The 17819-nt window shown below is 37.4% G+C and overlaps 1 protein-coding gene across 4 annotated transcripts in view; it reads right to left on the reverse strand.

The window, feature by feature from the left end:
- Positions 1–439: 439 nt before the first annotated feature.
- LOC106168326 (RYamide receptor) overlaps positions 440–17819 on the reverse strand; it is a 28078-nt gene continuing 10698 nt past the window's right edge. For 3 of the 4 annotated variants that reach the window (XM_087006086.1, XM_087006088.1, XM_087006089.1), the window contains 2 exons: positions 3313–4207; positions 440–1361 (listed from right to left, as the gene is read on the reverse strand). In XM_087006086.1, the coding sequence (XP_086862212.1) occupies positions 840–1361; positions 3313–4101 (1311 nt within the window). In that variant the 5' untranslated portion in view covers positions 4102–4207 and the 3' untranslated portion in view covers positions 440–839. Of the gene's footprint in view, positions 1362–3312; positions 4208–4557; positions 4616–17819 lie in introns of all 4 variants that reach the window. The other variant, XM_087006087.1, reaches the window with a different exon arrangement.

Here is a 17819-nt window from a genome sequence, read left to right on the forward strand (position 1 = left end):
TGAAAGCCAGAGCGTCTCGTTGGTCACCTGGTCATCTTTTCCTGGTCAATTTTAAGTGTATGCTGCAGCAACCAGATTGAATCTAAATGCCGCTATATATTATGAAGCATACTTTTCAGTTTTGATGAAGATGATACTGGGGTATCTTTTTGGCTATCACACAATGGATGCATTATCGAAAATAACGCGATACCACACAGACACTGCGTGTGCAGGACAAAGGCGTCCAATTCAACAGGTAGTGGATGTTGTTATTTATCACTGGCGGTCTTTTTACACTGACCACATTGACTTTTTATTAATCGGATTCATTCCAGACGACAAACGGGACATGTGGTCCATTTCAATACATGAAACACATATATCATATCATACCAATGGCAACTAGTAACAAAATTGTCTTTCTTGAAAGTCCAGTTATACAGAGACAGAACATTCATTGAAAATACGGTCATTTTTCATTTTAATGAAAATATTTTTCAAATCTAATCTAAAATCTTCCAAAAAATAACTTCGTTATTCCCACTTGTTTTGGAATCCAGATTAGAACCACTTAGCAGACTGACAGACTACATTAAAAGCGATACCCAAATACTGAAATTACTGATGAAACGGATTCAACCTTTTACCCTGTTCTGTTTTACACACAAAGTTTTGGTAATATATTTAACACATTATAATTACTACCGATTTTTAGAGATCTTGTCAGTTCATTGAATTCAAATAAAAATTTCTCTCAGAATTATTTCATTTTCACACCGAAATGTAATGTTCGGCACGACGCCCATTTAAACCTGCGCCAGTTCAAATTGAACGGGTGTTGTCGAATGCCTTTTTTCTCAGTGTGCACTGGCGTTATTCCATGGTCTTCCAGTATGTCTCTCGGCACTGGGACTCCTGGTTAAGTAAACCTTTAACGAACACTTGTGAGGATGACGGCTCGATACATGTGAAAAAGACGCAGTATTGTTTCTCGGTGGACTGATATTACACGTTGAGGTGGCTACGCCCCTACATGTAGACAAATTAGAACTGGTTCTTCCACGATAGTAGGGTTGGTGAGCACCTGCATGTAACATAATCCTCGACCTCTCCTCTACGATGTGAGTATCCGCCTTCAGACAAAGACACATCCGTAGAGCGTATTTGTATCCGTTTTTAAATTTGGTGTTCATCCAACAGTAAACAATTGGATTGACACACGAATTGCTCATTGCCAACCAGTGGCTCGCAATCCAGATCTTGCTGTAATGTTCGTAGTAAAATATGTCTGGGTGAAGGTCGCTCGCAAGAGTGATGGCGTGAAGCGGCAGCCAGCATATAGCATACAAGGATACTACAGTGATCATCATCTTTATCATCTGCAAAATATTTTAAAAGAGGCATGTTCAAGTGCAAGGTCCGTGTATAAAAACAAGGCAAAAAAATGACAATCAGAATTAAGCTGCAAAACGTGTTTTGTAAATCTTTATCTGCAAAATATTTAAAGCTATACTCTTGTACAGGGTTTATACGTATATATATATATATATATATATATATATATATATATATATATATATATACAGGTATAAGCAAGGCTAAGAATACTAACAAGAAGATGACACCAGCACAAAATCAATTCTTTATCCACGTCGCCTCAACATATCTTACCGTCCCGTAGGCCCACCATTTCTGAAAGATTTTAAAATCGCCCATATGTAGCCCATATTTAGCGTTTGTGCATCGACAAACAAACAATAAAGTGTCTTTGCCTTTACAGTCCCAATGGAATGGTAGCGACTCTTGACTTAATAAGACTATTTCTTCCACGCAGCTCATCTCTACCGCCAAATTATTTATTAATACTCTTAGTTTCCTGTGTAGCACGAAATTAACCTGACCCTAATGACAATGTGGTGTAAATTTGAAAGCCAATTAAAGTTCTAAAAGGCACGTCATTCAATATTCTGAGGGTAGTTAGGTATAGACACTATCCTTTTATCTTTATCTTGCTAGAAAAACGTGTATCTTCTCGGTCGGTTTAGCCAGGATTAATGGAAGTCAAAATTGGCAGCATAAATTGAAACTACATGTAACTTGTACACAAAAACACTTTAAAAAGTGTGAAAATAGGAATGGAAACACATTGTTATATTCTAATAATAGAGAGAGAAAAAGAGAGAGGGAGATACAGTAGCGTTCTAAAAAGGCGAAATATTACATTTCTACTTCAGCACACTTCTAGTAAATTCAGACCGTTACACCTCAAAAGCAATAATTGCAACTTTTTTTTTTGACTCATTTAAGACAGCTTTCTTACTTTTAACAAACAGCTTAAGCCTGAAATGAGTAAACAAGTAAACTACTTATCACTAAGGTTAGATAAATTAAGAGGTTTAGCGAAAGAATAATATTTTCAGTTGACATTTCTATTTCTTCTTTGGTATACGTATTACGTTGCCGGCGGTACATTACGCTAGCTATACAACACGGCGGAAAATTCATAAAATGCCCACAGGGTTTACCACAGAGAACATATTGTGATGACCTCGGAGCTGGCTTTTGGAATTCTCTGAAAAACTTCCATATTAATTTCCGCTTTAACAAGAAGGATATGAATCTAATTGCTATCCTCTTTTCCAATATCAAATGTAAACCCAAAGCATATCATGTGGAAGTGATGAAGGTTATGAAGATAACATAACTTTATACACAAAACTGTCGTTGCAGGTGGGTCTTTGTCAATTTCTTGGGCTAACATTAAGGGACAATTTTGATTCTGCGTATGTGGATATTAGTCTAATCCAACCCTAGATTAAGCCACGCTTTATTCTAAATACAACCTGAGGAACAGGATTTTTATTCCTTACATTAAATTACTAGTCCAGTTAAATTAATTGACATCAAAGGCATCCATATCTGATCCCTGTATCAAATAGTTACCAGTTACCCCTGTCATAAATCTAGAAACTTCAACGTTCATAATTTGAGGAAATACCCACACTTGTTCAAGAGGATTCGATTCCCAAATTTCAGAATGAGACTGCAAAGATGGACCTGGTTGAAAGCGACGGCAAATATCAGTTTCTGACATTTTTGTCTTTTCGTAAATTTCCAGACAATGATTGATTCACCCATAGATAATGTGACATGCTGTACATGTATAATTGACTAGCTACATAAAACAGTTGTATATTTTGTTAAATATCAAACCCCTTTCCTTTATAAATGCTTGAAATATGAAGCGTAATATATGCACATTGTTTTGTAAGATTTGGTCAAACGTTCAATGCATTTGATTACGAGCTCTATCTGTAAAGGCGATCTCACCTTTCGTTTGGAGGCAGCCATTCGTTGGTCCCTACCATCTTCTGCCTCTCCCGGTGGCTTTTTAACCCAAGTCACAATGCCAATACATAAGTATGTGAAAGTAAGCACAAACAAAGGCAAAAAATACTGCAGAATCATTATACACAGTGTGTAGTGAAATTCCATGCTGCGCTTGTACCAGTCCTCGTAACAGCGACTGAATTCATCCAGGTGTGACATCACAGGTGTCGGCAAAGCTACAGCTAGGCACATGAACCATATCACACATATGATAAATATGGCTTGTTTTGTGGACAATCTTTGGCTAAGAGGAAAAATTATGGCCCGGAATCTATCAAGGCTAATGGCAACGAGTGTGAATGAACTGAGGAATACTGAAACTATCTGTATGTACAAAACCACTGGGCACAGGAATGGACCAAAAGGCCAGTACTGTAGGAGAATGTTAGCAACGAAAGTCATTGGTATACAAAACACCGCCATTAGGATATCTCCTATAGCTAGATTAACTATGAAGTAATTAGTCACTGTGCGCATGCGCTGGTAGGCAATCACGACGTAACATACCAGTATGTTGCCCCCAATGGCAAGAACTATTATAACCGCGTATAGAAGTATTAGAGTTACTTTTAAGTATGTCGGATGTTCAGCCGACAATAAGAAGTCCGATCCATTTTCGGAAGATCCATTTAGTCCAGTATTATTAGCACCATCCATAGGCACAAAGCTAGTATTTCCATAAAGAGCAATGTGCCTTGAAGTTGGATATACGGTTCTTGCTGATTCCATTCCGTCCTTATGAACTTACACAAAGTTGAAAATCTTCCTGTTGTCAACCATCGGTATCTTCACAGATGAAAACCTACTGTTCGCTTGGTAGCAGACGGCTCCAACTCTGAAAAATCAAATAATATATCTTTTCAGCATATCAGATAATATTTACGTATTGCATACAACAGCTCGGGGATGGCCGTGGATACCGAATGCGTTTCAATTTCGAGTATTTCAAGAACATAATGTACGCTGCCATTCCATTAATTGATAAATCGTTGCATTAGTGCTATCATGACGTCTATGGTACAGACATTAGGACCTTATCAAGCAAAAGAAACGCCAATCCCCAACTGGGACCCTTGTCAGGCTTTCCCATTTAAAACGTGAAAGGCTGTTTTCAAGATGATTAACTTCGTGATTGGTACAGGACAATTCTCGCGCTTCCGGAATTGCAAAGAAAATTTGATTTACATGAAATAAACCAGTCTTGGCACTGCCTCTGATCGTATTTATGCTGTGGAATATCCACCTATTGAAATAAAAAATTGAAAGGTTTAGTTGTAAGTAGAACTACATAAAAGGATTCGAACACGTTTACAAGAATATCTATTGCAATTCACACTCCTGAAAGGAACACTTGATGTATTTTTGTACATGGAACTCGATTTTATTAATGAACGGTACTGTGAGAGTCATTTTGTTTCCAAAGACCCGAGAAAAGCTCTATCTCTGTGTTTTCATACGAATACAGAGGGTGACTAAAGTATCACAACATTTGAATAAATACTGCTCTTTGAGACATTGGGGAGGGGGGGGGGACTTTGGTAAAATTTCCTTTGCAGTTTATCTGTCGCGGTAGGGTTTCTTCCATGTATACTGTAAAGGACGTCAACGAACGTGTAACGTCCCTTTCAAGTCGCTAACCACTGTAAAGGTACGGAGCTCACAAACCAACAACGCCAAAAGGTTGTTTCTCAGGAAAAGGTGTGTGTTATATAGTGCCACTAGTTACATATAGGATGGAGGACACTGGTGGGTAGACGTCGAAACTGTGTCGTTTTGTGTTTTTTTGATGAGGGCATGTTGACAGTTAACAGCGCAGGTGGAGAGGTTGGAGCATGCAAAACATCAGCATACTGCTTATCTGCCAAAGCAGATGGTTTTCTCCGCTTCAATAATGGTTTAAATTCAATAATGGTGCATCGCTATCTACGTTATTGGTGAACTATTTTGCTGGTTAATGGAAACCTTATTCACATTGGAATCCAGAACCAATACCCAAGGAATCATCAGCTCCTTTTTCAGAATGATAATGCGACAAAAGACAAGACCAGAGACGACCTAGAGTGGCTTCATTAGCAAGGTATCAGCAGGGTGGGCGTGTAATCCCAAGACGCCAACCCCACTGAAAACCTGTAGGGTCACATTGGAAGATGAGTGGCAGAGGGCCGACCCTTTACCAGTCTTACGAGCCTGTGCCAATAGAATAGATTACTACGCCTTCATAAGTCTATTACCAGAAGGATGGTGGCCATTTTGAAACTTAGTGGCTATCTTGCAAAATATAATTGATATTGACATGATAACATAATTCAATTTAAGGATAAAGCTCTGGTCTTTAAACCTGAAGTAAACTTATTGACATGATCGAAATTTAATAAAATACAAAATGAAAAACCCTACAAACTACCATTTCTCCTTAAGCAACATGATGCAATACATGTGTAACCCCCTGTAGATATAATACTGCATTCAACTAGTTTTACTTCACATAAACCGTTTACGTGTCAATACTGCATCACTTAATAGTCCGTGGTGCTTCTACTAGCGTTTGTGAAGTGCACAACCAACGACATTCATAAACATTGGACACCCATTTGGATTTATGTGCACATGTACACATTTTCATGTGACATTATTGCAGTGACATAAATACCTACCATATCTAGTTCGTCTCGTTTCTCCATTATACACACACTGGACAATAGAAGTGTCACCCCCTAACTCAGAGTAATAAAAGTAGGCAGATCTTGGGTAGTTATAATGCCTGGTCTACTTATAATGTGACTAATGAGTATAAAACCGCTATACCATGGAATTGTACTGTTGGTCTTGTACATGTACAGCAAATGTTATTCCTGTCTTCCTGCAATATGGCAAGATACAGGCAATTATCTAACGGTTATAGGTACAAGTTATTAACCTGAAGAGGCGGAATATAAGCAATGTCAGAATATCGATACAATTGAATTGTTCAGTCAGAACCGTGCAGAGGGTCTGGTCTCGGTATAGAAACACTGGATCAAGAGACAGATTGCCTCTGATGGGTCGTCCAAGAAAAACTACTGGCCGTGAAGACCGACGACTGATTTTGATGTCCAGGTTGTCAAAGTTCGACACTGCTTGTCAGTTGACAACACAGTGGAACAATTTCACACATAAGAATGTGTCTGTGAAAATTGCTAGGCGTCGGTTACATGCTCATAGAGTGTACAGCAGGGTAGCAAGACTGAAACCTCTTATATCGTTACAAAACAGGCAACGTAGAGTGAACTAGGGTCAACAGGATCTGGAACTGGACAGTCCATGACAATTGGTCCTATATGTTTTTTTCTGATGAGTGTCGCTTTGGTCTGACCTCTGATGACAGACTGGTACGATGCTGGCGAACTGCTGGTAAAGCATTTGAACCACATGCACTGAATTTTCGAACCCGGAGCAGCATATTTATAATGGTGTGGGACTGCATCAGCATCCATGGCGTGGGCGAATTGATAGTGGTTGATGGAAACATGAATCACTAGAAATATATCGATGTTTTGGAGTCAGGTTGCTACCATCTATTACTAACACGTTTGGTGACAGGAATTATCCATTTGTTCACAGGATGACAATGCTCCTTGTCAGGGCAGTTGATGATTGGTTTGACCAACAGGGCATTCGCAGGGTCATGTGACCTGCCCAGAGTCCAGATGCAAACATAATAGAAAATGTGTGGAATGAAAATGTGTCAAAACTTTTGACAAATGCCCGTCCAACCAGCAGACAAACTCTGTTATATCCAATGTTTCATGCTTGGGCCAGCATAAGCCCTGAACGCATCAGACAATTATGTGAATCCTTGTCTCGTAGACTGGCACCTGTTATTAGGTCACGTGGCTATGCCACTAAGTACTAATTTTGGACTTGAAACTGCATATTTTGGTAGAATGTATATTTTGTTCTCATTTTGTGTTTTTTTGTGAAATTTGATGTTAATAAAATGATACCAGGAGCATATCATTCCACAGTCATTTATCTCCCCCATAGTATTGGTTAAGTAGGGGTGACACTTCTATTGTCCAGTGTGTGTACATGTAGCTGTTATTGCCTATTGTCTTGATGATTAAAAACGACTTAGTAAAGCCTTGCATTTCTTATGATACAAAGTGTTGTAATATCTTTTTTGCAATAGCATTGTAGTTTTCTGTTGCTCAGTAGCAAATAACCCAATTATACCAAATGCCAAACCTGTTACTCTCTTACGTGAAGGACTAGTAAGATTATAAGGCGAGGCACATGCATTTTTAAAAAACATTACACAAGCCCTGTTTGCGTATAGTTTCTCTATCCGTCCTTTCACGCGTGCGCCATTACCTCTGCCCCTGTGCCTTATTTACATGTAGTAATCAGTCGAAACTGATGCAATTTCAGCTGGTTAAGGAGTCTTTTCTAATTTTGAAATCAGGTTTGTTTCAGGCACAACTGATACATTTGCAGTAGTCAAGAATTGTTATTTTGGAAAGCTATTTATGTAATGCTATTTTATGAAATGTAAAACAGCAAATGTTCAAATATCTCACCCCAATCTTCAAAGCTTTATAAAGCAGGGAATAACCCAATGAAATTAATGGAAAAATTTCTGTTTTTTTTCCTTCTCAGTAAATTGTTCTATCTGTATTAATCTATATCTGTTGCCGAAGCCTTAATCCAGTTTAAGATCTGAAATTGACAACGGTATGTCTAGTGCTGCCTGGGCTGTTTACTGGGAATATAATGTGTTAATGTGTAAACCCATATTTACAATTAAATGGTTTTGCCCTAACAAATCAACTATTCATTGATTTAAATGATAATCACATATTGCATGAATACACATAAATAATAGAAATGGGCTTACAATCTACGATGGACCATCATTCCTAAGAGGGATATTTGTTGTGAATGTCGTCCAAATTACATCAGTGATGGTTTACTTGCTTAATGGCATATAGATATCATCTTCGTCTCATGATCGTATTTGAAAGTAGATCGATCCTCATGATTCATCTACAAAACCTTCTGGTACAATGGTTTTACCAAAACTACAGCATTTATCAAAGATACATACTTCGTTAAAACGATGATTCGGTACACATGTAACTAAATTTTGAAAATGTCGCGATTTTTGCCACATTTTCGATTTTATTGTCAATAGAAGCAATTTCAGCAAAATAGTCCTAGATATACTCTTTAATTTCTCTTGTGGTAGAAATTTATTTAAAACAATCATATTTTGAAAAGAGCGCGATTATTGAAGACGAGTATTATTGCTTCAATTAGAGTTGCATAAAATGCGAGGATTACTGAGAATAATCAAGAGCTTCGATACATATATATATATATTTGGATAAAACACATTGCTCTGTTCAGAGTGATAGAAAAGCACTTGGTAAACGTAGACATAATGATCCGCTGTGTCTTTCGGGGTGCCGTTTATTATATTACGGCCGCAACATTCTTAAGAAACAGGCGGACCGCATCTCAAGGAATTGAATTTGTTTGACAGCAAAATATCTCTTCGACCGGCAAGATTGCATTATCAGGTGACTATTAAGAGTAATAGGACTATCACGGAATCATTTTATAGTCCTTTTAGAGAAAATGATATTAAGGTGACTGGTGCAGGTCTTAATTTAGAACTAGTGATACGGCGTATTTGTCATATTTCCCAACGATATGTGAAAAATAACTTCACTTTGTAAAGACAATTACTAATTAGACCAAAAGAAAAGCCCATATAAACCAGTTTAGTATATGTACTATTGTCTGATACCCCTACTTGCATTTTAAGGAGGGGGGGGGGAAGCACGAATTAAATTAATCTGAAATCGAATAAGAAATATTCTAGACCAACTATAGAGAATCTTCAGTGGCCCTACTATAAGTTAAAATGTGTGTGCTGTATATACCGTAGAAAGAAAGCTAATGTAGACGGAATCATTGCCACAAAACATTCTATTTAAGTACTACTGAATTTTGATCGTCGTTTCGATACCCCTCCCCCTTTATAATCTCTTATGTTTACTCTCCCGTCCATGCTAGTAAAACATTTTAAATGATTTCTAAAACAGTACGTGAAGAAAAGTAAACTTTTGTTTCGGCCAGTGCTTCAAAATGCCCAAAAATACACGTTTGTATTCATTAATGTATTCAGTGACGGAAAACCATACGCTTGAGTGATTTCGGACAATCTCATCTGAACACAAATCGGACAAAAGTCTTACATAATTTAGTTGTCCATAATCAATGCTAGTGGACGCTGGAATCGGATAACTGAGTTTCGGTGAGCGAATTCCATGGTGACATCATGCCACGGCTGTTTAATCTGGAAAGGGGTCGTGCCATTGTCATAACCATTGGCGCAGTGTTATGGTTTGGGCTGGTATAAAAGGCAATTTCCAGACAGGGCTCGTGATGATTGTGTCATTCATGTATCAACACCCAAACCTACGCTTTCTCTATCAGACAATGCCCGTCCATATATTACCAGGTTTTTAGCACATACGCACCTGCAGCAAGACTCTTCTTCTTCAGACCAGAAATGTCTCCCATTGAGCACACCCGGTGTAGAGAGTCTGAGGCTCCGTCTAACAGAAAGTCCGCCCTCCATGTAGTTATAATGGTAAGGGTTGGCCTGACCTAAGTGGGTCAAAATCTAGGGCGAGATTTACCTCTACAAATGAATGGGAAGCGGACTCTTTGTCATGGGGGACTCTCTGTCACGTTACACGGGATGAACTAAGCAGACGACTTAATAACCGCCAGTAACAGCCTACCACCGTCGTAAAGTTAACAACTGCACTGGTGCAAGAATGGAGAAGTATGATCCATAGACATAACAAAACTTGCGTTTCTCTTTTTGGCTAGTATATAGCCTGGTACCTAGAGATAGATTCTACCCAGTCAAATGTCGTAGCAAATCAATGCCTTCAAATTAAAGATGTACTCGGCGTCTGATGTAATTTTGCATATCCATTCCAACCCAAATTAAATCCGTTAACTTAACGTATCTTCTGAAATGCCAACATCTACATACATGTTACGACATCAGCTAAGCGTGTTCCTTGACCTCAGATTTGAATAAAGGTTTGCGCCTCGGTTTCCCTGATGCAAAAGACTCATCAAAAAGAAAGTAATTGGCCGACCCCTTAAGCCCTTGTAGACTTGTGAAACAAGCAGTTCAGTTCTTATCTGATCACAAGCCTGTTCTTTAGCTCCCGGGAGCGCTGATCTGTGACCTGGACGACCTGCTTCAAAGCCACAAGGACCTTTCATTTGTAACCACGTCTTCTGTTGGAATAGATTTACAGAGAATATGTTGCAGTATGTTTCAAGACAAGAACATCTGCCTTGCTGCATAACATACACACAGCACGTATTTGTATTGGATCTGAGTTAACTTTGCTTTGCTCAAATGCTGCCAATATCTTTTCTAATTAGTCTGACTTTCATTAGGTGTTAAGCAAACTGCCTGTTGTTTTTTTCTTCTTTTTTCTTTTTTCCTCTTTTTTTTACATACAACACACGATATTTTGATCTATACATTTATATTTAGATATAAACTTGCAATGTCCACAAACACCATGGGGGGAAGTGAATAGCAAGATGGCCTACAGATAATACATAGAAAAAGTATCAGCTGTACGCCTATTATGTTACCTATTGCCACAGACGCCCACTGCAACGCTTTAATTTAATTCCATTGTCCAACACTTTTTACAATGTAATTCGCTTCCACTGAACTAAAACAGTGGGTATTTAGGTCACCATTACTCCTAATTACAATCTCATTCACTTATAATTGGTTTCAAGTGCCTTTACTCACAGCCTATTATCTGTGGCGATAGCAACTTTGACATCAAGTGTCTTGTATCCAAACTGCCAATCTCTTATTATTTCGTAACATATACTGTAATTAGGACCGCCAATTGAACAGGAGTTCCTTTTTACATTACCATTTCTAGGTTGATTATGTGCACCATACGCTGCTTTCAGACACCGAACATAATGTGCGTCAGTCAGGTGGGAATGTGCTGTCGGGAATAGATGATGACTATATACGATTATATGGAATTGGGACTGCAGTATGTCCAAGTATCCATTAAGACTGCTAATGGTGAAATTGAGTTTGTTTTAGACCAGTGAAATGCTTTGCCATACATGTAGTTAATGATAATCATAAGATTAATCAACAAGCTTTAATTAAAATTGTTCAGACGCGCAACAAAGGAACAGTCGGTAGACCTCTGTGCAATTATGTCCGTGGACGCACTGGCCTCTGTCCCAGCTCCTTCGTTCCCTCGTTACCCCTTTTTCCTTACAAGTTTTACCCATCCCCTAAGCAACGTAATGCGCTAAAAGTGCTGGGTCTGCATTAAGACTTTATTTGACCTTGAATCCTCATGATTTCGAAACTATTTGCAAATTAATTGTTCTACCTCTGGTACTATATTCATGTTCTGAAACACTGTTATCCCTACACAGCAAGTATCGACTGGAGGGCTCTTCTGACAGAGTGCCCTACAGGAGGTCGTATCCAGACTGAGCTAAATAAACATTAGTAAAATACTAGTGGTCACCACTGTCTGTTCACATCCATTAACAGGGCAGTGTTGCTAATTGTAACTGGTGATTATAAGCAGCACGTACCAGAATGCAGCATCTTGGGTTGTGAGGCTGTAACAAAAAGACGTTTTGACCAGACAAAGATTATTGACAGGGCTTATCGAGGATCTTTTTGTCGAGGATAGCAAGTCTTTAGGCCAAGTTTTACCTTTAACGCAATGCATACATTGACAGCCATTTTGTTTTTTGACAAAGATACTCTTCTGTGGTCAAATTCCGATGGGAAATTACACTGCGTTTTATCTAGTCCGAAATGAATCAGATTCAGTTGAAAGGCATTTGCTAACCTTTTGCCAAAGTATGGTAGATATTTACTGGACCGTCGGTATTCGTCACATACACATGTATACACCCTTGCTAAAATGATGGAATATTTCAAAAGAATATGACATATACGATTTCAATAAGTTCAAACTAAGACAAAATGTAACTTACAACATCCATAAACATCACCGAGCAAAACATTTTAAAGATTGGTTTTGACTGTTTGTTTTGTGATGCATACCAAAAAGTCATATCACTAGCGCATATATTCATATCCAAGGCCTCTCTTGGTGATGCTCGTATTTATTTGTGCGGCAAACACATTCAAGCATGCAGAAAACATGTGCGTGCATCTGTTTAATTATTCTCCTCTCTCTGGGTTAATGCAACGTCTCCAGGGGCGATGGGCGCGATTTGTACAAGGATTATTTATCAAGAGCGACCACCTACATGTTTATCAATATGAGAAAAGAGGTTTTATTTGGCTTTGGAGGATTAGGAAGAATCGAAATTGAATCGAAACAACAACAACAAACGTTAAACATTGAACTTGAATGGCATCTAAAGCGGCTGTTTGGGCAGGAAGCTCTTCGATTAAGGGAAGATAATTAGTCTAGTAGCTTCTTGAGAAGACAGAGTGAAGTTTGTTATTATAAATCGAAAAAAAGGCAGCAATATAGTGGTGAATAAGTGAGTAAATTAGCTTTCATAAACACAATTAAAGCTTCTTTAGGTGTGGTACTACACTGGTTCGTCACAGTTATTTTCACCTTTAAGTACCGACACATTATCATTCATTCAAAAAAGTATCTTTCCCCCCTTTTATCTATATTTGCTTTGGGCTTCCTGGGATTTCACAATTATCCTCATTGCTTCTTAACGCTGTCGGTGTGCTTCAGTCCCAAAGAAGACGCTCATTTCTCTAAATGCTAAGACAATGATAAAAAAAGTTGTTACCTCTAATTTTGCTGCTTAACTTAACACATCAGTTTTGTTACCATATAAGTTTTCACATTCAAAATATGCTACGGGTAAGATCTTATGAGTTATCATAGCTTTTGGTATTTTATTTTGCTTGACACAGAAAATGAGACTGGTTTTTCTTCTTTTTTTCCTGAGACCACTGATCTTATATTGATATGTTTTAGGCCATGTCTGGAATTGGATCAAAGCAATCATCCAATGTTGATTATCAAAACACATTTATTTCTTTCAAAGATAAATGTTTTACTTCCGTCAATGTCACAAAACGCTCAGTATAAAAACAATACCGACACGCAACTAAAGATCAAAAAGAAAACAGGCCTGCCATTTTACTGCCAAATGGCATTAGTAATAAATAAGTTGTCAAAAGATTGAAAATCGTGTAAAATTTCGGCGGCAAAAGTCCGTGGGTGATGGATGCGATAAATGGAGAATGGTCTGTAGTACAGATCGGATGTCTCTACATAAAACAGCACTTTGTAAACCCATAGAAATACACCAGAAAACTTCTGGTCGCTACTCAAGTCCTTTCTGTATTGATTTTATATATACCACAGATTTGATGGTTATGAAAGTACATTTTTCCTTTTCATTGGTATTCTCCAAGTCCAGTGAATCACGTTTCAACATATTAATTAAGGAACATCAACCTCCCCTACCCCCGCCACAGCCGTCTTCCTATCCCCCACGACCCCCAAAGGACAACACGCTATTGTGTTTTAACTGTTAACTGCTAAATTTTGGGTTGAACAATGCCCTTAGTGTTTACATTTGTCAAAACTAAAAACCCAAGTCTTCAGACGTCAATGTTAGCATGGTAAAAGAGACAGATTCAGTAATTCAAGAGGTTTCGGAAGTGTTCGGTGATTGATTGTAGTCCTAAGGGTGAGTAATTAAAGCTCTAATGAAGTCAAATCTCGACTACTAGACGAAAGTGAAAGAGCAAATTCTGCCCTCTAGGGTATATTCCCAATATTACCGTGTTTCATGCTATTTTGGTTCTGTCAATGCGTCACTCTCACTAATTTTCACTGAATTTGATCACTGTTTTAACCCACGCCGAATTGACATTGCTTTCCTAATAGCTTGAGTGTTGTATAAACAGTGGTAACAATCTGTAAGAAAGCAAAATGTGTATTTGATTTGTTGGGATTAATTTAAGATTTAAGTTTGAGTGCAATATGACTTAGTAAAAATTGAGGAATGGAGCACATCAGCTTTAGGTCAACGTCCTCGTTGCAAATTATTCATTTTTCTTTTAATTATACTTTTAATATTCATTTATTAGAAATCCATTTATGGTCTTGCTCCTACTAAATTTTCTTACTGTTTATGAATGATCCACCGAGTTTGTTGCCAAACTCGCGGTGAAGGCTACCCTACGCCTATGCATTCAATGGCTCCAGTATGATATTTTAATATTTAAAATTCCAATGTATCAGCATGCACGACTTATACATTTCGTCACATTTTGAATGTTAGAAAATGTCATAACCCATTGCATACATTCCAGCAAGCCTACGTCTTTCTGTTCTATGCAAAGATTAGCCTTGTTCCTTTTTTGCTGAGACTTCAGAAAGGAAAGAAAAAGGAAAGATAATTGAAATCACGCCAACAAGTGAGGCTACAAGTGCGAATTTGACTGAAACAAAAACATATCGGTTTTATATCCCAGGAAATTATCAGTCGGTTCAGTGAGTTCTAGTTTAATAAATAAAATATGTTTGTCTTTCAAAGTCATGTTTCCGTATACATGTAGTGGATCTTTTCTGACCTATGCATGAAATTTGTTAATGTGTTATGTTAAATGATATTCATTTTTTTCATTTGGTTCTATCTGGGTTGTATATGATCACTTTTTTGGTTAAACAACTATATGCACTAAGTACCCTTCTCGTAACCGTCATCCGCCCTTTTCACGGGAGAGCAAAACAAATAGCCCCCGATCAGATTTATAACAAATTACTGAATTTGCCAACTTTAAATATTTCATATGATTTAACTTCATGTTCTTATGATTAATATCAGATAAAGACATATGAATTACCAACACGACAGAAGGTTCGACTTTAACACACACACAAACACACAGCACCATATACATGACCCGCAATGCTTATTAAGTGGTATCAGTTGTTGTGGCTATCATGAAACGAGGTCAAATGTGTGTTCAGTGATTTTGTAACTCTGTGAAAATGAATGACATTTAACAAAGCCATTGGATGCCTAAAAGTGTTGTTTAATTCCTCTACTGAGGGAGCGCTTTCCAATCGAAACTTCTAAAATATGCATGTGTGCTACATGAAGCACCATTGCTGTTTTTCATGGATTTCTCCAATGCCCATGCATGGCTTCTTAAGTTGAAAGATTGACAAAGCCAAGACCAATCCCAAAGTAAATGAAGCAAATCTGCCTTAAGATAATGATATCTCTCGGCTCTTAAAGGTTTCTTCAATGTCAAAATCAAACTTCTCGTCTGAAGATTTGCAACGTCGCATTTAGTGAAATTCAAAATGAATTAATTACTCTCTGTTACAGGGATAACAACTGTTCGTACATATTTCACAATAAATACATTGTAGACAACGCTCAGAAATATAATATACATTCTGTTTTACCGCCAAAACGGCAGTTAACGAAATTATTCTGGAATTTGTGCTTGCCATCACATCACGTGAATCCCACAGATGGCTACACTGTTATAATCTCTTAAGAGAATATTACAAAAAAATAAATAAATAAACAAAAAATTAGAAAAAAATTTTAAAAATTAAAAAACGGGGACTAACTATGAATGTTGGCATGGAATCATTACCCATTGGAAAAACTGTCCTTTATCCCAGGAAAATCTATTTTTTGGCCAAAATGAACAGTTGTTATCCCTTTAAAATGCACCTAACGATCAATTTTTCATTATGTATAAGACCAGCGTCACGTAAGCAAACGTAGGAGAACCACTAATACATGCATTTGTCTCAAAGCATCCAACAATTAGTTACACACTCATCAGAATCAACCAGAAAACCTTTGACCTTTGTGGCCATAATTGGGTTTTTGTCTGTTACCCCAAACTGCAAGTCTCAGCATTCCGTCGCTTTACTTTGCTAACATCTTTCATTTTATCGTAATCACAAGCAGCATTATCTACTTAAACGTTTGCACAGTTTTGTAATTGTACGCATAATAAACAGTGAAAACGTTTCTTTGGCCACATATATGTGTGTAACTATCATCACAAACAGGCAATATGATATTTCAAAGGTGCGTGTCAGGAAGTTAGCATGAATACCCAAATGACTGGAAGGGTTTCAAGTTCAATCTAATGTCTCTACCTTCGTTATCATTTGTTTCTTCAGAAATTTGAACTTTTTCTTCACCCTGTCCCCTGTGAACCACATAATTCTTCTGTCGATACGCGACTAGGTGATGAAATTCGTAGTAGTTCTAAGTATAGGCTTTGTATTAAATAGTGAAAGCATCTCTTATCACCATTAGATGACACATACAGAGTAGCAGTAAGTTTTATGAGACCAACATCAAAATGACGCCATCCTTTTCTTTTTTTTTTTTTTTTTTTTGCTTTTTAGCTACTTAGTTTGCGGAGAAGAATTTTCATAGAACTTATTTGGTCGTGTAGCTAAATTTTACAAATACAAAGAAATTGATGCTTTAAGGATAACAGACGCCACAACATTTTCTTCCTTGTCTGAATTGATTTTTTTCTCTTTTTTTTCTGATAATAGGTAACAAAAACTCCCTGTAGCTATCCTGAAATACAAACGGATATTACAACCCATTAGAAGATGACTCCTATATTCATATTGAATATGCACTGACAATGATTGAAGATGACGCATTAGTTAACACCCCACTGTTACCAGGACCTAAAATACAACATATTAGACTTCTATTAATACAGTCTTAATAACCCTAATGACACATCACCATTTTGTAAGAAGGCTGTTTACGTAATACTTATGCTGTGTCACGCAAAAAATAAGTATAAAAATGAATAAATAATAAAAAACTACGATAAAAAAGAGGGATCTTTCTTTTCATATTTTAGCCAGTCATCTCAGGTTCCAGCCAAAGGCATTCGATATATCATGACGGGATGTAATATCAGTAAGAACATTATCGTAAATTCTCGCTAATTGACGAACATATTAGACATTCTGAGCACACATTACAAAACTCTCATATAGAAATACCGTCATGCTCTCATGACACTGTCATCATCTCGAAAGAGCATAAAAGGATAGGGAATTCTTTGGAGAATACAAACCCATCTTAGAGAACGAAAGTCTGAGCGGGTTTGATCTTTACTGAACTAAGTGGTTTAAACATTTTACACTGTAGGTATGGTAGATGTTGCACAAATATGTCAAATAAAATCAGTCGAATCATTTGCAAGTACAACACAATACCTGTACATAAGAAAACTACAAAATATATGATAAGTTGACATGTATCATGTAAATGCACCATTTATTAGACCTACTAGTACACCATCTGAAGAGAGACAAAAGCAGTGAAAAAAGTCTACTCGTGATTGATAT

Source organism: Lingula anatina, chromosome 2 (assembly GCF_051362555.1).
Source record: "Lingula anatina isolate TDL-2025a chromosome 2, LinAna3.0, whole genome shotgun sequence".
Classification (NCBI taxonomy): Eukaryota; Metazoa; Brachiopoda; class Lingulata; order Lingulida; family Lingulidae; genus Lingula; species Lingula anatina.